The following is a 23,625-nucleotide window of genomic DNA, read 5'->3' on the forward strand; positions in this document are numbered from 1 at the left end:
CACAACGATGAAGACGAATCCCAATCCTATCGGTTTGTTTTAAAGGGGGGTCTTTTTTAAAGGGGTCTTGGAGCTTTGCCAACAGCAGACAAGACAGAGAGCTGCAGAGTCACGGCATCGCATGCACAGGGATGGCCTTTTCTGCCTCCCCTACCCTAACACTCCCTCTGTCCCGATCCCTCTCTCCCACTCTCTCTCTCGGCAACCCTGCCGCTTAAACAGTAGTTTTATTTTTTTCTTCTTCTCTTCGTCCTCCTGCGTGCCTGGCCCCGGATCATCGGCCAGGCCAGGCCGAGACGGCCGCTCTCCCGAGCCTAGGTCTGTCAAACACTCGTAAAGGAAAAGTACTTTGCAGCGAGACCACCGTTGCCATGGGAACCATTCAGTCGCAGACCCTTTTAAAACGGGGGGGGGGGGCCGTATTAACGCGCACTGGAGGAGGAGGAGGAGGAGCGGAGGATGTGTATGGGTGTGTTTCTGTGTGTCTGTGTGTGTGGGGGGGAAGGGGTGTAGGAGTGCAAAGGAGGGTACTTCAGTATACTTTGTACAGTGAATGTATTGTGTATCGTCGTGTGTCCGTTGTCAAGTGCTTTTAAATTATATTTTCGTACGTAAACGTGGGGACCGACGTTTCCCTTTTTTTTGTATGAGGGGGACAGCCGGTTCGGTGGAGAGTGACGCTGTCACACTGTCTTTCTATATAAAAAAGCTGCTTCTTACATGTAAACAGGAAACCTTGAAAGAAAAACTGTAAAAAAAATAAAGAGAAATGCAGTGTATGTCTCGACTTGTGTGTTTTCTTCAGGACCATCACACTCGCGGAACACACTGAAGGATAACACATGGTGGAGAATGCATTTAGATAAGCGTCTTTTATTCGTAAAGAACATTGCGATGCACATTTAAGATGACAGCCTGACTTTCACACGGGGAAAGGGCTGGATCGGAGACGTACATTTGGGTTGTGATCACGCAGCATGTGCAAATCTTTTCCTCTTTTTTTTTTAAGTCTGAATGCAACAATGTTGGGAGGTTTACTTCAAATCGGACAGGAAATACTAGACAAGCAATTGGACAAGGAAATACCCTTTGAGCAGGGGGGCCCAAAACCATAAATACTCGTAAATAAGCTCATGACCCTGCACACAAAATATAAGAAATGCATCTTCTTTTTTTTGTATTCTTATTCTTTTCCATCACAGTTCTTCATTAAAAAAAAACTAAGTATCTTAAAATGCTTTCTGTCATTATTAAATAAAACTCATCTAGATGAGGTCACGACAGCAGCTTGGATGAAACTCCCCATCAACTATATCTTTTGTATGTGTGTGTGTGTGTGTGTGTATATATATATACACACACACACACACACACTCACAATACATTCAGAATAAAGCCGATTCTTAGTGCAGATACATGTAGTGCTGTTCCCACCTTTCTCAAGGGACACAGAGTACCGCAGTGGCTGGGAGGAAATCACATCACTTCCTTTCAATAGTCAATAATATCCAACGGTCATGACCTCTGACCCCCCGGCCAAACCGTCCCATTCATGAAATGATTGTGCATACATTGAAAATTAGTGATGCGTCTCCCTCCCACCATCGCGTTTTTGCTGTTACGGATCACAAATCCCCCAAAACTTTGAGGATTGGCTTTTTTGCATACCGATCTATTACTTATTCCCTACTCTATATCAAGAGTTAGATGAGGGTCACTGTTGATTGGCTTGCAACTTCATAATTGACGTATTATCATGAAATATTTCCTTTAAATTTTTTGGAAATGTTCACAATTTGAGACTACATTTTTCAAATGTGGGGAGGGGGGGGGGGTTCAAACCAACACAAATCCAATTGATTTGTGTTTATGTTTGACGAATGGAATATCCCTAACTACGGTTTTATCCGGTATAGGTGATAAGCATTTCTTTCGAGGTTGGGATTTGATCCAATCGTGTTCAAATGCTTTGAGGCCCTTTTTACGACCCATTCCCCATCAGCTCCTCAATGTCCCCCGCTATACTACTGGTGCAGAGTTGTTGCTCAGACCGAAGCCTACGAATGGCCGACCTCAAAAGAAATTGTGAGGTCCTGGAAATAAATACAACTATGAATAACAAATAAATAATTTACAGTGCATATTTTTTTTAAGAGCTCAGATTCTCAAGCTCGTGTCGTCGTTCTTCTTCCTCTTATCCCTCTTCTCAGAATAAAAGTTTGGATGTGTTGCAGTTATAGGGCATTTAATAGAGTACATATATATATATTTTACAGAATACGTTAATGCCATAATCTCTTAAAGTGGGGAAATGATTGTCAACGTGAGACTGAAGCCAAATGAGCGCTAATTGAAATCCCTTTAAACCAAATACTTCCTCTATCCCTCATGGTTTCTACTCAAAGCAAACCTAAGATGGATGAGAAAAGCCGTTATGAGAGAAAAAGGGGCAAAACACCCTCTATTTTTTCCATTTCTAAAAGTGGCAGTCGACATTGGTTCAGATTGACACGCGAGTAGGGCTGTGCAATTAATCAAATACTGATTGCGTTTAGATTTTTGGGTCAAACGATTTTCAACATTACAATCGAGTTGAAACAATTGTATTATTATTTTACATATTTTATCTAAAGTATATTTGTTTTATTTATTAAATGTTTTATATAAATAGAACAGCGAGTAAAGGGAGAAATGCTGAAGAAATGCATCATGTTTTCAAACTCAAAAATAATCTAATAATTTAATAATCGTGATTTCATTATTGACCAAAATAATTGGGATTATGATATTTTCCATAATCGAGCAGCCCTAAACGCGAGCCATTAAAACCTGTCTCCATGGACACAGGTTCATCCCTGCCACCGTTTGGATCAACAACAATCAACCACTCTTTTCAAGCCCCATGAAAGACCGTTCCCACACGCACACACATACACACCTTGCCCCCCCCCCCCACCAGGTATTCAGTCGATCTGGTCAAAATTGAGCACGTGGCCGTCAAAGTGCGTGAGGACGTGCCTCTCGAAGAGCTGCTGCTGGCAGTTGAGGGGGAACTGCTCCGAGCAGACGGGGCACACCTTCCAGTGGCTCTCCACGTGCTGCTCGAACGTGCGCTGCTCAAAGTGCGGCGGGAAGATGACCTCGCACAGTGGGCAGCGCTTGTGCACCTCGCTGCTGTGGGGGGGGGGGGGGGGGAGAGAGAGAGAGAGAGAGAGAGAGAGAGAGAGAGACAGAGACAGAGAGAGATGAGTTCGGACAAGATGGGATATGGTCGGAAGTGTGTGTGTGTTTGTTTGTGTATCGGTATGGTGTATCAATTTGTGTGTGTGTGTTCGTTATCAGTATGTGTATCAGTGAGTGACTGTGTGTGTGTGTATCAGTGTGTGTTTCAGTGAGTGTTTCAGTGACTGTGTGTGTGAGTGTGTCTGTATGTGTATGTGTGTATCAGTGAGTATGTATCAGTGTATGTATCATTGATTGTGTATGTATCATAGAGTGTGTGTGTGTGTGTGTGTGTGTATAAGTGTTTGTGTGTTACCTTGAGTCAAAGCAGAAGCTGCCCCTGGCCTCATTGCGTCTGCTGGACTGATGATCACAGGCCGGCTGAGCCGCATCAGCCACCTGCAGCACACACACACACACACACACACACACACACACACACACACACACACACACACACACACACACACACACACACACACACACACACACACACACACACACACGCAAAAGTCATCCATGACTCATGGCTGATGCACACCTGACTGCACACAGATCTGAATCACAGATCCTTCAGGTAAAACAGAACAGGCCTTGTCTACAGACCAAGATAGTATCGCCACTACAAAGTAAAAAATGGGGCTTTCCAGCAGGATGTGTGGATTAGTCATGTCCCCTTGGTTCTAGGGGCGCTCTGCTCGTTTGTTTCGGCCCTCTTCACCTCAGTGTATTGGCGATGCTGTCCCGGATACGGTCCCTGTGGCTGACGTCTCCATTCCTCCGGTCCCAGGCGGTTGGGTCCCCATTCCTCCAGAGTGGCACTAATTACCAGTGTATGTAAATGAGCAGCTGCTGTGTGTGACGAGGCCTATGCTTGTTCACATCCCTAAGGCGGGCTGCCAGGGACACGCAGGTCTGGTGGGGGGGACGGAGGACGGGGACACCCCTGGGGGCGGGGGGGTCTTCTGGCTGGGGTTCTGTCTGTATGATTTGCGTGCGTGTGTTTGTGTAGCATTGTGAATGTAGCAGTGGAGGTGTGCGTGTTTGTGACCACATATACTGTGTGTTTATGACAGTGTGTGTGTGACACTGTGTGTGTGTATGACAGTGTGTGTGTGTGTATGACAGTGTGTTTATGACAGTGTGTGCGTGACAGTGTGTGTGTGTGTGTATGATAGTGTGTGTGTGTGTGTATGACAGTGTGTGCGTGTGTGTATGACAGTGTGTGTGTGTATGACAGTGTGTGCGTGTGTGTATGACAGTGTGTGTGTGTGTGTATGATAGTGTGTGTGTGTGTATGACAGTGTGTGTGTGTGTGTATGACAGTGTGTGCGTGTGTGTATGACAGTGTGTGTGTGTATGCGTGTGCGCACGTGCGTGTGTGTGTCACTCACATTGCGGGGCTCCTCCGGCGGGGGCTCCAGGCCGTCGGGGGGGCTCACGCTGCGGGCGGGCTGGATGCAGACCACCTCCGCCTCCCAGCCGGCCCCGGCCCCCGTCCCCCCCGTCCCGTCCTCCCCCTCCTCCTCCCCCGCCGCCGCCTCGGTTCTAGCGGGGGTCTCGGGAGCGCTGGCGTGGGCCGGGGGTCCGGCGCAGAGCGGCGCTTCAGGGGGCGGGCGGGACGTCTGCTCGGGGGACGGCGCGCCGTCCGCCCTGTCCGCTGCTAAAGGAACCAACGACAGGGTTACCATGGAGACGGGCTCCTCGTCGACTCCGTTGGGAGGGACCTACTCTCCGGCGCTCTACTCTTAAATGAAGCCCGACTCCAGAACAAACCGGTCTCCTTTCCGTCGGCTGACCTTTGCCCCCTGTGCGCACACTCCCTCTCCTTCCATCTCCCTGGATCTCTGTCTCTCTCTCTCTCGCAAAAAACAACAACCTCCACCACCACCGGGCCCCCCTCGCCTTGGCCCTCGGAGCCACACATTACCAGAGACAGAGAGAGAGCGCGAGCATGAGAGCGGCCTGAGAGCTGTCAATCACCCTGCAGTAGACACAGTGAGACATGTGAAGTGGTCGACGGCGCACAAACTGCCGACCCAACCGGAGCTAAGACACGCCCCCCCCTCCCCCCTCCCCCCCCCCCCCCAAAGAGGGCCTCCATACCTGTTTGGACCACACCCACCTCGCGTGTCGGTGCCCGTGGAGTAGGGGTTGCCGAACTGCAGCTCGGCGGGCCTGTGTGGCACCAGTGGGGGCGGGGAGGGGTCCTGTGGGTAGGGCAGGGGGTAGCGGAGCACCACGGGCTGCCGGACCTCGGACACCTGTTCCCCAGTTACCGGCTCCCTTCGCCTGGACACGCAGCGCTGCAGTTCCTGGGGCAGGGAGGAGAGATGGAGCCGGGTCACGTGATTGGCTGACGTCAAAATATGGCATTGTCGGATTGGCTAAAGAAGATGGCTACCTGAACGAAGTTGCAAAGAAATCGGACTCGGAAACGCAGATAGATGTAAAGGAGATCCCACATTGACGCAAAGGGTGCTCAACCGTAGCAACCATACGTGTTAGCGGTGGTTGATATGCATTGATATCTGGAGAAGTTTCATAAATGTCTTGGGTAAATATTGTTTTTGAAATTCTTAAAATGGTTTCTATGCATTTCAAAGTTGACAGATTTACACTCTTGTGTAAACCCATCAGTCGCATTCTGATTTGTGTATTTAGCGATGTAAATCTGATCCGCGGAGGACATGACAGTAATTTGTTTTTATTTGTTCAGCCTAAAGGGAGCCAAGCACCTGACAGGGAATCCTTGCATGTTAACTTGGCATATTTTACTGTGCTGTAAAAGTGTCATTTATCATTTATTCATTTTATAGAAACATACGCACATGACTAAATCCAACACAGAGAACCCCAGAGGAAACGGCCGACAGGCACAAAAGTACAAAGCACAGAGCCTGGGAGTAATGGCGTGTACTTAATGCAAGACAGCTTTATGAACAACCCCAGTACTGATCATTTTTTCGAAGAGAATAAATTACAGAGTGTGTGTGTGTGTGTGTGTGTGTGTGTGTGTGGTACATTTTTTCCACAGAGTTGTAATAAAAGGGACATTTCTCATCATCTATCAGCAGACTTTGAGAGGGAATAAGTAGTTAAATGGTGCAGAGGAAGACTTTCTCCCTTTCCCCCCCTCACCCAGCCCGTGTTTCAGCCTCGGCAGCGATGCCCTTTCCCCCATAATACCCCAAGCACCAGGCATTAGTCCTCTACTCATTACTGTAATGGGTGTCAAAACTCTGCTGCCGCTTAGCTGACAGAAGCGCCCTTTCCCACTCTCTCCCTCTCTCGCCCAGTCTCCCCGCCTCGCTCTCCCTTCTACCTTTGTCTTCCCTCTCTCCCTCCCTCCCTCCCTCCATCCCTCCCTCCCTCTCTCTCTCTCTCTCCCTCTCCCTCGCCCGACTCCGTGCCTCATCTCTTGATGACTTCATTAGCGCGCCGCTATCTGGTTTTAACATTTAAAGCAGGGCCAGCAGAGTTCAAGCTGACGCGCTGCGTGGCATTTGCAGGGGGGGGGGGGGGGGGGGGGGGGACGACGACGACAGGTATGGGTGTATTCATTAAGGTTGGACCCTGGGAATGCTGGAAAAGGTTTGGCAGGGTGTGGAGGGGGGGGGGTGGAGGGTTGTACTACTAATTGCAATAATATATAATGTATTATAATATATAATGTATACATTTTATTTATGTAAGACACTTCGATTTCGCTTGCAATCACTTTAAGAATTTGGAGAAAGGAAGTTTTCTTTAGTTTTCAACGCTCCGAGGCGCGTCCCCGTTCGGAGTGGAGAGCGTCATCTTTGTTGTTATAATGAGGCAAAAATTCTTGCCGCGAACCCAGATCAAAAACACAAGCTGGCGAGTGTGGCTCTGTGGCGCATCCTGTGGAGCGCATGACCGCCGGCCTACGCACCTCCTGCATCTGCTCCTTCTCACGCAGGGCCTGGGCCAGCCTGCGCTTCAGCTCCGTCACCTCGTTGGCACGCTCCGACATCTGCACCTACGCACACGGCAACAGACGGGCAGGCGAGGTAAATAAAACAAGGATGAGGTTTCCAACCGAATTGCTGGATTAAAGGATGACACCCTTCAGGTTACAACTCAGAAGCTCCCAATTAAATTCATGCCGGTTTCTCCTCCGTCTTCCAGCCGGGAGCAGGGCGCAGCAGAGTGTGTATGAGAGCGAAAGTGTTTGGAATAGGGTTTGTTGTGCTCTTCTGGAGCAACCCCCCTGTCAAATGTGTGGCCCGCACTGTAAAGTACACAAACCCAAGGGAGCAGACACGAGTGCAGGACAGAGTAGAGAGAGACCACAGTGAATCAAAGGAGGGCTATAAATTACACCCTCTCGCTGCCTCCCTCCCTTCCTCCCTCCTCGCTCTCTCTCTCGCTCCCTCTCAGAGAGGGGTTGACCCGGTGGGATAGTTTACACTGCGGCCTGCCGGCACTCCTCTATTCCCATTACAAAGGGTTCCCCCTCTCCCCCCCCCCCCCCCCCCCCCGCTCTGGTTCATAACTGTCAGTCTGTCAGTCTGTCCCAAACGTAACCCCTCGGCCCCGCTCTTTTTCCTTCAAGACTCTTATTTCACCCTCCACCCCCCCCCCCCCCCCCCCCCCACACACTCCAATCTCTCTCTCCCTCCCTCCAACGACTCCCACTCCCTCTCTCCCTCACCCTCCCTTTCCGCCAATCTCTGTCCCTCTCGCCCTTTCATCCAATCTCTCTCTCTCTCTCTGTCTGTCTCTCCCACTCCTCTGGATTTACGGCACTGTTTAAAGGGGGGGGGGGTCACGTTTGGGTGAAGGGAGGCTGCAACAGTCAACGTTTATCCATTTACTCCCTTTCCCTATATCATCATCCCTCCCCCACCCACTCCCTCTCCCTCTCCCTCTCGCTCCCTCTCCTTCTCCCTTCATCTCCCTCTCTCCTCTCTCCCCCCTCCCGTCCCTGGCGTAAACAGCCGTAAAGCACGGCGTTCCGGCCTGTCTTCCTCGTCAGCCTCGCGCTCACTGGGGACGTGCGGTGGGAGTCCCCCCCCCGCCGACCCATAAGAGGATCTTATTTACTTTGGAGATAAACATGCACTCAGAGGTCCCAGATCAAACCGAGCCCTGGAGGGGGTTGATTTGCGTGCAGAGAGACTCAAGTAAAAAAGAAAAGAAAAGAAAATGAACACAAGATCAGCATGCAAAAAAAAAAAGACATTGTCTGTCACATGGTCACGTGGTCTCTCCCTGAAACGGCACGTGGGCTGAGTGCACCGAGCGTAACCGATACACTGACACATTAATCCCGCCGAGAGGAGAGAGAGAGGCCCCCTCCAGCGGCGGGAGAGGCGGTCCGGGGCAGACACTGGAGAGCGGCTCTCAGAGGGAGTCTGGAGACGTTCTCTGAGCGTCTGTCTTAATGTGTGTGGGGGGGTGTGTGTGTGTGTGTGCGTGTGCGTGTGCGTGCGCGTGCGTGTGCGTGATCGTGTGCGTGTGCGTGTGCGTGTGTGACTCACTATGCGTAAATCACTATGTGTGTAACCCACTCCACCTTCGCCTTATCTGATTGCCATTCCCCCAGCTGTGCCTCGACCTGCCGGAGAAGATATGCGTGTTTCTGTTTTTCTGACTGGCAGGTGACCCAGAGTCCTTCACGGAGTACCGTAGCCTACAGTAGACGGAGCCTGTAACCCTGTGATCAACACCTGTGTGTGACCTGCGACATGAAGCCAGCGCAGGGGAAACACCACTATCTCATCCGTGTCCCATCTTACAGGGGAATGTGTCTGAGGGACCTGCATCTATGCTGGTAATAGTGTTGCCAGATTGGGCCAGATTTCCAGTGGTGCCAGATTGGGCGGGAAATCGGACTCAGACAGGAGAGCCGAGTGCAATACAGCAGACACAAAGTCCGATATGTCACTCACTTTGAATCGCTCCTCCTCATTGGCCAGCCGCTGTTTGAGCGTCTCGTTGATGGCGCACTGCTCCTTCCACTTCTCCTCCATGGCGGCCAGCTCCTCCTCCACCGAGCGTGTCTGCTCCAGCTCCGCCTCCACCTCCCCATCCAGCTCACCCACACTCCTCTCCTCCTCCTGATGCTCCTCCTCCTCCTCCTCCTCTTCATCCTCCTCGTCGTCGTCGTCGTCCTCCTCCTCCTCCTGCTCCTCCTCCTCCTCGTTCTCCTCGGCGCTCCTCCTCTCCTTCTCCACCTCCACCCAGCTCGTCATGCGCAGGCTCTCCTCCGGGAGGCGCTCCCTCGCTCCCGCCTCTCCCGCCTTCTCCTGCTCCCCCGACCCTCCTTCGTCGTCGTCGTCTCCCCCTGGCCGCGCTCCTCCTCCTCCTCCTCGCTCCTCGGCTGCCTGGGCCTCGCCTTGCCCCTGTCTCTCCTCCGACGCGGCGGCGGCCGGGGTGGGCGTGGCGGGGGGGCCGGGGGGGACGGGCGCCTCCAGGTAGGCCGCCTCCAGGGCGATGGTCATCTCGGCGCTGCCGCGCAGGACCGCGTCTGCGATGCTGTCTGGGATCGATGGGGGGAAGTGAGCGACAGGTGGTGATAGCTGAGGTAAAGCTACAGCTACACACGCACGATCAGCTCTGGATGGTGGTGGCGCGGCTCCATTGGGGGGTTTGTTTGTGGCTGAGGGTGTGTGTGCGTTTCATACCTGTTGTTGGGGACTCTGGACTATAGGCCAGGGGTCCCTGTGTCGTCTCTGTAGCTGCGTTCCTCTTGGGCTCCTGAGTACACGCACAGACAGACAGACAGACAGACAGACAGACAGACAGAAAGACAAGAGACAGACAGACAGACAGACAGACAGACAGACAGACAGACAGACAGACAGACAGACAGACAGACAGACAGACAGACAGAGTAAGAGAGACAGACAGACAGACAGACAGACAGACAGACAGACAGACAGACAGACAGACAGACAGACAGACAGACAGACAGACAGACAGACAGACAGACAGACAGACGTTAAACCTGTTGGAATAAAACCACAAATCGCTTCTTCCGACCTTCCTATTTGGTGAGATGGTAATTTCACATGAATGTGGGTATTGCATTGGGGTGTGTGATGTGTGTGTGCATATATATATGTAACGTGTGTATCCATGATTGTGTGTGTGTCTCTCAATGCATGCCTGTGTACTGGTGTGTGATGTGTGTGTGTGTCTCTATGCATGCCTCTGTGCCAGTGTGTGATGTGTGTGTGTGTCTCTATGCATGCCTGTGTACTGTGTCTATGTGTGTTGTCCTCTCACCCCCTGTGATTCGCTGAGCTTGGCCACCTGCCGGCGGAGGCGCTGGCACTCCCGGTACTTCTCCTTGTAGTGCTCGGCTGCCATGTGGAGGCGGAGCTTCAGCTCCTCCACCTCCCTCTGGAGCTCCGCCTCCGCCTCCGAAACCACAGCCAGGCTGCTGCCGCTGGCCCCGCCTTCCCCACTGGCCCCGCCCTCCAGGCAGGCCACAACACTCTGCTAGACCGACACCCAGGAGAGGAAGAAAGGAAAACAAGGAAGGGGGAAGAACAGGGAATGCATGAAGAAAGGGGACGGCGAAATTGAAGCTAATGCTTATTAGCAATGAGTCCGTCGTCAAAGAACGACGAAGAAAAAACAGGGCAAGGAGATGGCCGCTGTGAAAGTCGCACATACGCGGCATAAAGAGCCAAAGCGAAACAACTAATGGCAATTTTTCCCCACTGGTTTAATGAATATTAGTATCTGGTTAGAAAATTGTTGTTGAGCACAACGCCACCTTAAGGATCCTTCAAACCAATCTCACACCAGCAAACAAAATGGATGATTGCTCGCCGTCTCATCAGAGCATGATTCATGCACGTTCTTTGTTCAAAACAAAACAGTACAAATTCTCTGATGCCTTGCTTATTGATTACAGCGGCCTAGTCTAAGGAAAAATATATCTGTTGTAGACAGCTAGGTTGAATAAAAACCTATTAAGCGATAGCCCCGATCCGTTTGATGGCACCATGTGAGTGAAACCATAATAGCCCACCTTCCGAATGGGAAAAGGCTTTCACGTCACCCTGACAGTTCTATCTCCCAGTCAAAGCATTGAGAGCTTTCCGACGGATCCCATATCTCCGACCTGGGCAGCACTGATTGGATCAAGACAGCTTCAAAGAAACCATTTCAAAGAGGTCGCAAGCAATCACTCGGTTTAAATCTTGTTTTCTACGTGGTTGATTGCTCATTTGGGTGTCCCGTCGTCGGGCTGCGCGAACGACACTATCAAGTCAGAGCTGCGGGACTGTTCCCCAGTCCCCCATGCCCACCGGACGCCCCCCCCAGCCCCGGGACCCCCTGCAAGGGGGAACGGCCGGTGGGGTGGGCGCTCACCGCCTCCTTCAGCGCGGCGCTCCTCAGGCGGTCCAGCTGGCTCTCCATGCGGCGGCACTCGGCCTGGGCGTTGGCCAGGCTGGCCCGCAGCTTCTCGGCCTCCAGCCGGGCGCGGTACAGCTCGGCCATGCCGCGGTCCCGGGCCCCCGTGGAGTCCCGCAGCTCGGCGGCCAGGAGGGACGCCTGCTGCCGGGACGCCTGGAGCTGGTCCTCGGCCTGACGGAGCTGCTCCCGCACGCGGGCCAGCTCCGCCTGAGAGAGAGAGAGAGAGAGAGAGAGAGAGAGAGAGAGAGAGAGAGAGAGAGAGAGAGAGAGAGAGAGAGAGAGAGAGAGAGAGAGAGAGAGAGAGAGAGAGAGAGAGAGAGAGAGAGAGAGAGAGAGAGAGAGAGAGAGAGACTTTATTCATCCTGGCTGGGAACATCAGGAAGATGAATGAATAGGAAAGAGAGTCAGCCAGAGACCATATTGGCCAGGGGGGGGGGGGGGGCTAAATACTGTTTGTGGGCAAGTTGTTGTTTGCTGTTGTTGCTGTTTGTGGGCAAGTGCAAAGGTGCGATACAGTGTTTGCATCCACAAAATGCTCCCATTATGGGTGCGTCCTCATAGAAACCTGAATAGAAAAGTCCCCAACGTCTGAACAGAGCCACACATGGGTCCCAGACAGACCTTGTGGGCCTGGTGGTTGTGCAGCTCCTTCTCCAGGCCGTCCCGCTGGGCCAGGCACGCCCGCATGCGCTCCAGCTCCTCCTGGAACTGGGCGATGGTCACCTCCCGGTTCAGCTCCACCGCCTTCAGCATCTGCAGCTCGGCACTCAGCTTGGTGTTCTCCAGCTCCGTGCTGCGCAGATGGGCCTGGTGAGGGGGCACACGGGCACACACACACACACACACACACAGACACAAACAGGCACACGCATACAAACACGCAAACACACGCACATGATTGCCACACGTATCTCATGCTGTGTTGCTGATCCTTGATCTTAATTGGACGGTAACGTTCCAAGTTTTCAATATCGGCACACCCTTTAAACGGGTCCTAATCCATCCACGCCGTCGTGGTTCATCCGTTTCTTATTTGTGCCGTCGGAATTATGCCTTTTGAATCACCTAACACCCACACCCACTCCATCAAACAGATGTTTTCAAAAAGTTTACCGCAAACCCGATCGCCGGTCGACATTGATCAACACACACAGACACACACCCAAGCCCACAAACACCACCCCCCCCTCCCCTGTGTCAGAGCTGAGAGCGCCCCATCCCACCTTGTAGCGGTCCCTCTCGTCCCGTTCGTTTTTCAGCTGGCTCTCCAGGCGGTCTCGCTCGGACCCATGCTTCTTCAGCCTATCGCGGAGGCTGGGGGACGACGCCGGCCACGCCAAACAATCCCGCCCAACAGGTCGGTTCGCCGGAGGGAGATAACAAACAAAGGACATGGAAACATGAGGCCAGAGCCTTTCTATGCCAGGAGCCACAGAAACTAAACATACCGAGTACGGATTCCCACATACTTCAATGCTGACTATTTATTATTATTCCTTTAACTGCTCAAAAGGCCTCCGGGCGATAATGCCACAGCTCGAGCCAGGAAGAGTGAATCTCCCCGAGGACACGCATAGTGCTGCTCGAGTGTTACTTCATGATGAATGTCCTGTTCATATCGACTGCGAGTGCCTTACGAATTCCTCTTCAATGTTATTTGCAAAGCCCTTAATCAGTAACAGCGCCAAAGGGCCTTCACAGGCCCACATGACTTGACACCTCTTTACCCCTAGGGGGAAAAACAGAAATCAAAACTGAACAAACATCAAGAAGGAACACATCAAGAACGATTCGGTGCATGAAGTAAATTGCGCTGTTGCGTGCAAAGCTGCCGGATCCACCTCCTTCACCCTCCCCCTCCCCCCCCCCCCCCCCCTCCTCCCCCCCCCCTCCTCCACACCAGTCCAACTCCGTCTCCTTCTGCAGGCTCCTCTGGGACACTCCCCGCAGCTCCTCCTCCAGGTGCCGGACCCGCTCGCAGGCCTCACACAGCCTCCTCCGCACCTCCTCGCGCTCCTCCGACAGGCCCTGCGACGACCGCAGCAACTCCTGCAAAACACACGCCGGGGGAGAGGAGAGTGAGGAGTGGGGAGGGGAGGGGAGGGTAGAGGGGAGAAAGGAGAGGGAGAAGGGGGGTGGGGGGGGGGGTTGAACAAAACATATCTGGTGAAAATAATCACCACGTGCAACAGCTGACCCTGCTGATGTCATCCCTGCAGCATGTGGGTCTCCCACCATGTCCATGACTAACCCTTTGCAGGAAACGGTTGGCGCCGATACAATGAGCGCCTCGTCTATACTATACTCGATGCGTCCCTCAAGCTTTTCCTGGCGCTTTGAAGTCACACCCATGAATGGAATTGAACGACCCGCCACTTAGACACAATGGAAAACTTGAATGAGGCAAATCAGACCGCACTACAGTACAATAGAAGTACACCTTTCATGAACACCTTGGACTGCCTTCAGGTATTGTGAGACTGCTTGGGCAGGCCTAGGGGAATTCGTTCAACGGGTTGCTTGTCACAAAACAGACGCTGAGAGAGCCTGTATGGGCAGCTGGGAGTGATCTGTCAGAACACCAGTGCACTAAATCACCCCAAGAAACCACTACCTATGACAGCCCAACACGCCTATACAAATACACACTGTTACACCTTAACACACACAAACACACACCATATACACACCCCTCCTCTCCATCTATCCCACTTATATTCTAGTATGCGTGTGAAAGGAAGAGATCTTTATTCAAGGTCATTTGCGAATATACACGAAAGAGGAAAGGGAAATCTACGGTTGCAAAGTACATGCTAAACACACACACACACACACACACCCACATGACTCTTTCTGTGCTTGGCTCAGTCTTATTACTGTACGATTTTTACAGCTTGCATTGGCAAAGCACTTTAGCAGTGCATTAAGACCTTATAAAAAGCAAGGTCATAAAATTAGCAGCAGCAAAATATATACTTATGTCCTCACATTAAAACTTTAAAGATATTTTAACACATGGCAGGAGCTTACCTACCTGCTTTCCAAAAACGCCTGCCTTCTCTTATGCACACATACACACACAGACACCAAATACACAAAATCCAACACACAAACACACAATTACCCACACAAATCAATTGCATACCAATGAAGGACAGAAACACACGACTTTAATAACAACGTGTGTTACAGCTGTAATTTATGGCCATTTTGTATTGCGTAAAAAATAGTCTAACTCAAAGCATTGCGCTCTCTGAACCTAGGAGATGGAACGTACACTAGGGGGCGATAGCAGACCAGTTTCCAATCTACAACTCCCAACTGCCTTGGGGTTGCCCTGCTTCCCCCTCTCCCCCCTACCCTCCAACTCTCTCAACAGGCCCCTCTTTCTTTCTTTCTTTCTCTCGCTAGCTCTCTCTCTCACTCACGTGTAATGCGTTTGCTTAATCAGCCAGGACCCTTATAAAAAACTGCCCGATGTGACGCTCATCGTGAGGAATGGAGCTCCTACCTTAGAGAGAGAGAGAGAGAGAGAGAGAGAGAGAGAGAGAGAGAGAGAGAGAGAGAGAGAGAGAGCGCTGAGGGGCCTGAATGGCGTGACAGCGTGGTGTTGACGCTGGGCAGGGCCTCTGTTTTCAGTCTGGCGGTTTTGCGGACTGCCCTCCTCTCATTCCACACACAGACTAAAAGGGTTTGCAAGAGGGTGGCATAATGAGCGTGTCTCTGTGTATTTGTATGCAAGCGTGTATGTGTGAGTGCAAGCGCGTTTTGTGCGCTTGTATTCACACACACGCTTGAATGCATGTTAAAAAGAGACCTCGCGGCACTGAAACTGAACGCGGATTTTAGTTTGAATGGCATCAGAGGGATGCAATTAATTTTTTTGACGTGCGGTTGTGTACATGCGTGTGAATGTACATGGGTGCACGTGCACGTGTGTGTGTGTGTGTGTGTGTGTGTGTGTGTGTGTGTGTGTGTGTGTGTGTGTGTGTGTGTGTGTGTGTGTGTGTGTGTGTGTGTGTGTGTGTGTGTGTGTGTGTGTGTGTGTGTGTGTGTGTGTGTGTGTGTGTGTGTGTGTGTGTACGTGCGCGCGTAGGGCTTTGACGTCATGTTTGTTCACTCTGTGGTTGCGATGGCATCGTCCCTGACGCCAGATGCCCGATAAATTGCGTCCCCTTTCTGTTGGGGCCCAATGAATCCGGTCATTAAAAAAAGCGAAGAGAAGCGATAGAGAAACCGCAACACATACACAAATACACACATTTACACAGACCCTCGCAGATACACACACCCCAAAATTTGCGTATAGATCAATCAAAATCAAAGCCGGGAAGGGTCGGGATCCTACACAAAGGTAGGCCTTTGATGTTCTCAACTCGTGATCACTGATGTAGAACTGGCTCCACGTGTAAGACGCAGGCAGGGAACGGCTGTCTGCATAAAGACGGATACAGCCACACAGTCATGCTGGAAGGCACCAACATGCAAACTTAAGCAAAACACAGGAGTACATGTCCATATGCAAGTTCACACATTCACATTTTTATATGGCAGACTCTCTGCCAATATTACAGATCACAAAAAGCAAATGACACGCTGTCTTCTTTGCTAGGACTTCGCATTAAACAGGATAGCTTAGGGATATTATTCTTTACAAAAACGAATTTGTGAATGTTTCATATGGGCCAAAAATGGGTATGGTTGTGTTACTGCAGTCACACCCCACCCCTGGCAGGAACTAGTGATGGTAAACAAGCTGTTTCCCTGAACCCACCTGCCCTAACCTAATATAAACACATTCCTGATCGTCTACTTTAAATTGAAAAAAGCTAATTCCTGGAATAGGTTGAATGTACATACATTGTAACTAAATATTTATTATATTTCACCCCCTTAGTATAAACATGCTGAGACTTAATGAATATTCAACACCGACAAGAGGCCGTTGAAAGTTCCCATGACATTTTGGCGCGAATCAAGAAACTAACACTTAATCTAAAATGGCCACCTATCTGGAGAGAAATCTTGCACACCCATGATCACAACCTTCCCTCAACTTCCCTCATAACCCAACAAGCACTGTCCCACCACCACCACCAGTACCACCACCACCACCACTGGCAGCAGCAGCAGCAGCACCACCACCACCACCACCACGGGCAGCACCAGCAGCACCAGCAGCAGCACCACCACCCCCCCCACGGGCAGCACCACCCACCTGATTGTGGCTCCTCAGCAGGCTGCAGGTCTCCCTCTCCTGCTCCCTCTCCCTGGCCAGGCGCTTCTGCTCCTCCTGCAGCTGCTGCTTCTCCTGCTGCAGGAGGCGCATGGCCTTCTGCAGCTCCCGGCGCTCCTGCTGCACCTCCTCCACGCGCTGCAGGAAGCAGAAGAGAGTGGGGGGAGAGGAAGGGGCAGAGGGGAGCACCGGTATAGCTCAGTGTGGACAGCTGTGTGGACGGGGAGATCTGGTGTACATCTGTGGCTGGTTCCCATCAGTGATGGGATGGTTCTCTTCGAAACACAAACACACACTTCCACCAGAGAGAGGAAGATGGTAGGGATGCGGCATCTTGCTCAAGGGTTCTAAGGCAGGGGAGCGAGTGGTCAATTTGAAGGATCTGTGTGTGTGCGTGTGTGCATGCATGTTTATATGCATGTATGTTTGTATGCATGCATTTGTCTATGTATTTTATGTGTGTGTGTGTGTGTGTGTGTGTGTGTGTGTGTGTGTGTGTGTGTGTGTGTGTGTGTGTGTGTGTGTGTGTGTGAGTGAGTATCCCTACCTCTAACAGGCCAGTCTTTGTGGTGACCACCAATATGTCGGAGTTGCTGTCGTCCTCGGCGACGGTGAGGAGCTCATCAGTGGGTGTGGACGGTTTGAACAGGAAGGGCGTGCTGGCACCTCTGATGTCACCCGTGTGGGTGACGTAACAGAACTGGTAGAACTCCCCGTCAGACTTGGGAACGTAATAGCCTATGACGCAAGGACCGCAGGAGTTGTGCATAAATATCACATAAGAATATAGGTCTGCTGTTGGGTCTGTTTTTTCAAGGTGGACTAGACTGGTGGAACTACATTTTTTAATTACAGAACATGAGTCAGGCATGTTTGACATCAGGCGTAACATTTGATGTATTTTTTTTTTATCTATCATAGATGAACTGAACATGAAGCATTTTCATGTAACCATATAAGCTATCTTTCAAAGATGTTTTTTTTTTTATAAAAAGAAAATTCTCCCTTGTTTATACATAAAAAAAAGAAAATCTGCCTTGAGTGAGCATTAAGTCCAGATGTGTGGGATACAAAATAAGTTTGGTTTTCTTTTTGGTCTTTCGACATTTCCGAGCGAATGGCTCATTTCTGCACCAGCGGGGAGCCACTTTAGCAGCCGAAAGGGAACGAGAAAAAAAAGCACTCACACAAACACAAAAACACAAACACACACACTCGCACATAGGGCAGGAGTTACCGCCCTGACTGCAGAAGCCTCCCCTCCACATTAAGGAAACAGAATATTTACTCGGATGAAGCCCGAAGATTTAATGGCGATAATATTTCAACCAGTTGGTAAAATGCTGCCATTACAGTACATTAAATGTGTTATAGAACCAGTGTGTTTAAAAAAAACAGATGACCACTGAAAAGCTCTCGTTAGAGCATATGAATTGTGACTTACAGGCAGCCAACCACTTTCTCTGAATAACCACAGAGGAGTCTCATGTTTTCACAGTATAATATCTGACCATGCTAGAGCCACTAAAACCAGTACGCGGACCCTCGGACCGAGTATGTGTGTGTGTGTGTGTGTGTGTGTGTGTGTGTGTGTGTGTGTGTGTGTGCGTGTGTGCGTGTTTGTGTGTGTGGTTTGAGAGAGGTGTTCAGGTCCCTGGCCGCGGTTGCGGTTTTGTTCCCCTTAATAAAATAAAAGCCCTCGTTTTTATATGCACCGTTAAATAGGGGAGCTGCCTTGGAATATGTGTGTGTGTGTGTGTGTGTGTGTGTGTGTGTGTGTGTGTGTGTGTGTGTGTGTGTGTGTGTGTGTGTGTGTGTGTGTGTGTGTGTGTGTGTGTGTGTGTGTGTGTGTGTGTGTGTGTGTGTGTGTGTCGTACCTTGGAACACCACACTCCTCTGCACTGTGCTGCCTGGCTCATAGCTCTCGGGCATCGAAGACCAAAGGAAGGTGTAGTAATCCCTGGCCGTGCTCCAGCCGACCTTTAGGGCACAACGAAACAACATCATTATCATCGTCATTAGCGAGATTCTCTCCGCATCTAAATAAAAGGACACAACTGGGCAATGTAAAATCACAATGCAGAAAGCCGAACCAAGGTTTCCCGAAAGGTTGGCAAAAATGGTATACGGTGCTTAGTGTGCATACCGTTCTTTTTCAAAACAAACGCTGTCGTTTATACTTTTCAGGGGGAAACTTGTGTATAATGATGCCTGTTTTTCACAACGGCGGGACTTAATAGCGCACACTACAGGATTGTGGAGGGGAAGAATGGAAACATTTAGAACCCCAGGAACCCTCCCTCCCTAGACCAGCCAACCCTCTTTTTTCCACACACACCCTCCTCCCTTCCTCATTTCCTACACCCTCTGCCCTTGCTCATTCCCTACACCCTCCTCCCTTCCTCAGTCCCTACCCCTGTTTGGACTACGAAAAAAAAGGGGGGAAATGGAGGTGTGAGGTTTTGGGGGTGGGGCAGTTTGTGCATGTGTGGGTGTGTCTGGATGCAGCCTGCACACGCGCGCGCAAAAGTCAGTTAAGAGGAAAGGAAACAGGAAGTGCGAGAGGGGGGCGGGAAAAAAGGTGAAAATTTTACGCAGAGAGGAGAGGGACATGTAATTATATGAATTTTGTGTGTTGGTAAGTGACGGATGATGGAAAAAGCAGTCGTGAACATCATAACTTTGCCCTGCGTCGTAAAGCTGTCCAGCACAATCACCCACACCCTCTGTCCCGGACTCCACCGTGTACTTCTCTGAAAGATGTGTGCGTGCACGCTCGCGCGCGCGCACACACACACACACGCGCGCACGCACACGCACACGCACACGCGCACACGCACACGCACACGCACACGCACACGCACACGCACACACACACACACTCACACCCACACACAAACACAGACACAGACAGACAGACGAGACTTCAACCTTACTCATGCGATAAATGCATGTGACATTTCATGATTGTGCTCAAGCCAAGGGTTATTTTGACCACCAGTGGGACTATACAGAGCCCATACGAGTAAATAAGGATGACATTCAAACTGTAGAAAGCCTCTTTAAGTGGAGATGAATCTGCCTTAGGATCCAGATTTGCATTCCTTTGTTATGCAAACAAAACGAATCCTCCTGTATTCATTTGCACCAGTCCCTGGGATTGAAGAGCGTGGCTGTTTATTTCTTCCTCTCCAAGAATATGATTGACAAACAACATCTCCGTCAACAGACAATTCACATAGGATTTATTTATCTTATCCAACAAAATGATAGGATAATAGCCTACATACTATGACTCAATGTGCTGCGATGACGTCGCTACATACTTCTATCAACACGGATGCCAAGGACAGTAAATCAACCGCATACATTTTCAAAACACTTCACACACTTCACACGTCTCTGTCACGCCTGACCTGCACGACCAGGCGATTAAACAATTGTTGTCCCTAAGTTATTACACAAGAACACTGACAACAATTTCACACCAATCTAATGTCAAACCAATACTGACATCTTGCCAAGGACGAACTTTGCGTGTCAAAGACTGACACGACTGACAGGCAAATGGCAACCAGTGCGAGGCCAAAGGAGGCCAATGTCATGCGCGTCTTTCTCACGCAAATCAAAATACATATATGTTTCTACCTGAACGCAAGCACACATTATGTAAAGAAATTGTTGCACATCGCACTGCCAAGTTGACTGACAGTTGGTTAGGTAAGCTACAGTGTTCCAACACACAAGTGATGTGATAAAATAATCACAGGCAGGAGCAGCAATCAATCACTCTGCTGAGCTGTGAGGGAACACTCTGATGACACGTTAATTATACACTCATACAACGGGTTTCTCCCTGCCCACCCAAACATGCCACAACCAATAACCTCCAAGGGCTTTTCTCGGTGTGTGCGTGTTTGAATGTGTGTGTGTGTGTGTGTGTGTGTGTGTGTGTGTGTGTGTGTGTGTGTGTGTGTGTGTGTGTGTGTGGGTCTTTGCATGTGTGCGTGGGTATAAATGTCATTTTTGATTCTGAAGACTTTCGATCCTTGAAGATAGTTTGGCATATTTTTCTGTTTTTATTATTTTGCTTCCACTCTCATAAACAGAAATTATCATAAGATGGAAAATGCGAATATCATGGTTCTGTGGTTACAATGTACACTGTTGCCGTGTGTGATGGTATGTCATTTTAGTATTGATGTAATGACCTGGAATGCAAGTGGAATGACTTTGTCTATGGACAGTTTCGGCCACTAGGTGGTGTCTGTGCACAACTAAACATAGGCTGTCTGTGAGGTCTCACAAGGCATTATCGACACAAACCAGCTCATTTAGTCACGGCCTCTGTCATTATGTTTGAAATGTAATTAATGACAGGAACGACAGAATGTAGAGGTGAAATTAGTTCAGTCATCTGTTTAGTTACATGATGTAACATTCATGTGGTTAATGTAAGTAAAAGTCATTTCAGGATAGTTGAACAGTAAAGCTTCTTGTAAGCAAGTGAGTACGTTTGTTAACGTATCCACGTATATATCCAGATAATGGCTCAACATACAGGCATTAATATATTATTAATGTTTCATATGTCACTTATTAGGCACAATACAGTCATGCATTCCCAAGAGCATGCATACACAAAGTTACCCCCAACACACATTGGCTGACCAACATTAGCGTTTTACTTTTTCCTATCCCGGTGACAGATGGTCTTTGTTAACAACATAGGTACGTAATTCACCTATTGACATCGCAGGCTTACACATGGAGTACTGCAGCAACAGGAGAAAGATCCCAAGTTGAAAACGGTTTTGGGGCAATTAAAAACCTTAATAGCCCACTAACATGGCTCTTTTAATTACCGACATCTTTACCACCTCCGGAAGATAAAATGCTCTGCTTCTCTCTGAACACGGACAAACCTACGTACGTCGAAAAAATATAAAAGTTTGGTGTGCTTCTTCCCCCTCCGACATGAAGAACTAACCATCAAACACGCTTTCATTAGCAGGGATTACAACAGTTACATTTTCCAATCGACTTTTTCCAAATAAAACCAGCATCTTTATTCTCTTGTAATTGAGCTGGTGGATTTGAAGTGAGTTCTTAAGCGACGATAAAGTGTGTGTCTTTAGACTTTTACGACACATTAAGTTTTCCCCCGTTCACATATCCTGTTAATTACGTGTGAGATTTGATGGGCCTTGATGAAAAGAGCTGTGCGGAGTGGGGGGTTTCAGGAGACACAGAGGACAGACACAGAGAGGAGACGGCAGGGAACAATACAAGGAAGGAGAAGAAGAAAGACTGGAAAGCAAAGGCAGCTGCTGGAGGAAAAGCTCTTAATAAGAATCCGTGGTTAATAAAGGGCAGCAAATGTACCCTCCCCAACCGGTGAGGCCCATTAGAACCATCACACTGCATCCACTCTCATGAAGGGCTACCGCGCTAAAGCTCATTTGTGTCGCTGGGGATTTTAGCACGAAGCTATGCTAGCCTGGAGCCCTTCAAAACTACATTGAAATAGGGCACGCATGTCTAAATAATATAATCGCATGACACACACACACACACACACACACACACACACACACACACACACACACACACACACACACACACACACACACACACACACACACACACACACACACACACACACACACACACACACACACTTATTTTTGCTGACGACTGTGTGAAAAGGGTCTGGGGACTGCTTCTTGAATCAACTGTTACATCAATTGCATTGCCAGGTGATTGTATACATTTAGAATAGAATGTTCACTTCAGGCGTGACAAATGTGGTTCATCTGCGCGTGTGTGTGGTGCGGGTACCTTGAAAATGCCCACCCAGTCTTTAGGGTGAGGCGTAATGTACGGGGTCAGTGTGTAGCAACATTCCAGAGGTGCTTGCGGTAGGAAACTCTTCCCCACGTTCTGAAAGATGACATGGGCAAAGTTGGACATCTCCATGATGCTCAAGCTGCTGCCAGGCGATGAGTCCACCACCTGGAAGGATGACATCATATCCTTCTGGTCACTTCATTGGTCTGACCTGAGCAGCTAAAGTAGGAAGAATGGACAGAGAAAATGGCAGGTCAACAAAGTGTGAATCCTTTCACCATCACTAGTAGAGTGCATAACTGGAATAGATAAGTAGTTGAAAACATATGCCATAGTTCACTTTAGTATTGTTATTTTAATAACATGTTATGTTAGATAATGTACACTACAGGATGGTGACAATGATAACCTGGATTTTATTTTGGATGCTTCTCACAAGTTAGCTTACATAGCATACCACAATATGTAAAAATGGCTAACCGTAACAGGATGAGAAGACTAAACTTAGTTGCGCTATCAGGTGAGCTATCATTAGCTTCTGAGCAGCAGGCCATGTCATGACACATACTGAGCTAACGTAAGCCGGACAGCTAGCACGGTGGTGAATAACAACAAGACAACCGTATGCATATATCTCTTTCACACGTGAGATTAGAATGATTTGCAGTTATATACGACTCGGAAAAGCAAATGCACATTATAAAACAGATCGCGATAGACAGGTTCGTTGCCTTTGCAATCCGTACCGTTGTTGTCAATGCACTGGCGATGATGCGTCGCTTCTTCCTGAAGACCAAATGATGCTGTCACTTCCGGGATGCTTTAAAGATGCTGTGGGTATGGGTACCCCGAGGATGCTCAAGACGCAATCTGGATGCAAGAAAGAGCTGAAAGAGAGCTGAAAGAGAAATGTATGT

At 49.6% G+C, this 23,625-nt stretch overlaps 1 protein-coding gene across 5 annotated transcripts; it reads right to left on the reverse strand.

Annotated features, from left to right (window-relative positions):
• Nucleotides 1-857: 857 nt before the first annotated feature.
• tax1bp1a (Tax1 (human T-cell leukemia virus type I) binding protein 1a) lies at nucleotides 858-23,612 on the reverse strand. 5 transcript variants are annotated; one of them, XM_060042644.1, is made up of 17 exons: nucleotides 23,455-23,612; nucleotides 22,700-22,927; nucleotides 18,736-18,838; nucleotides 17,406-17,596; nucleotides 16,841-16,996; nucleotides 13,523-13,671; nucleotides 12,846-12,936; nucleotides 12,244-12,429; nucleotides 11,578-11,829; nucleotides 10,480-10,692; nucleotides 9,876-9,948; nucleotides 9,141-9,730; nucleotides 7,139-7,225; nucleotides 5,348-5,537; nucleotides 4,617-4,882; nucleotides 3,539-3,621; nucleotides 858-3,174 (listed from the first exon to the last, which is right to left on the reverse strand). In XM_060042644.1, the coding sequence occupies exons 2-17, from the start codon at nucleotides 22,889-22,891 to the stop codon at nucleotides 2,964-2,966; spliced, it is 3,033 nt and encodes a 1,010-aa protein (XP_059898627.1). In that variant the 5' UTR covers nucleotides 22,892-22,927; nucleotides 23,455-23,612; the 3' UTR covers nucleotides 858-2,963. The 5 variants fall into 5 exon arrangements, with proteins under 5 accessions (XP_059898627.1, XP_059898629.1, XP_059898625.1 ...); XM_060042646.1 differs by having other exon boundaries at nucleotides 858-3,171; nucleotides 4,617-4,885; XM_060042642.1 differs by having other exon boundaries at nucleotides 4,617-4,885.
• Between the last annotated feature and the right edge of the window lie 13 nt (nucleotides 23,613-23,625).

This window comes from Gadus macrocephalus, chromosome 22, assembly GCF_031168955.1.
Source record: "Gadus macrocephalus chromosome 22, ASM3116895v1".
Lineage (NCBI taxonomy): Eukaryota > Metazoa > Chordata > Actinopteri > Gadiformes > Gadidae > Gadus > Gadus macrocephalus.

Excerpts from the sequence above, each read along its gene's own strand:
- tax1bp1a (XM_060042642.1), bottom strand. The coding sequence starts at position 22,891 with ATGATGTCATCCTTCCAGGTGGTGGACTCATCGCCTGGCAGCAGCTTG. Across the intron at positions 9,949-10,479 it reads AGCTCAGCGAATCACAGGGG|GAGCCCAAGAGGAACGCAGC; the intron begins GTGAGAGGACAA and ends GCGTGTACTCAG. Across the intron at positions 7,226-9,140 it reads ATGAGGAGGAGCGATTCAAA|GTGCAGATGTCGGAGCGTGC; the intron begins GTGAGTGACATA and ends CCGTGTGCGTAG.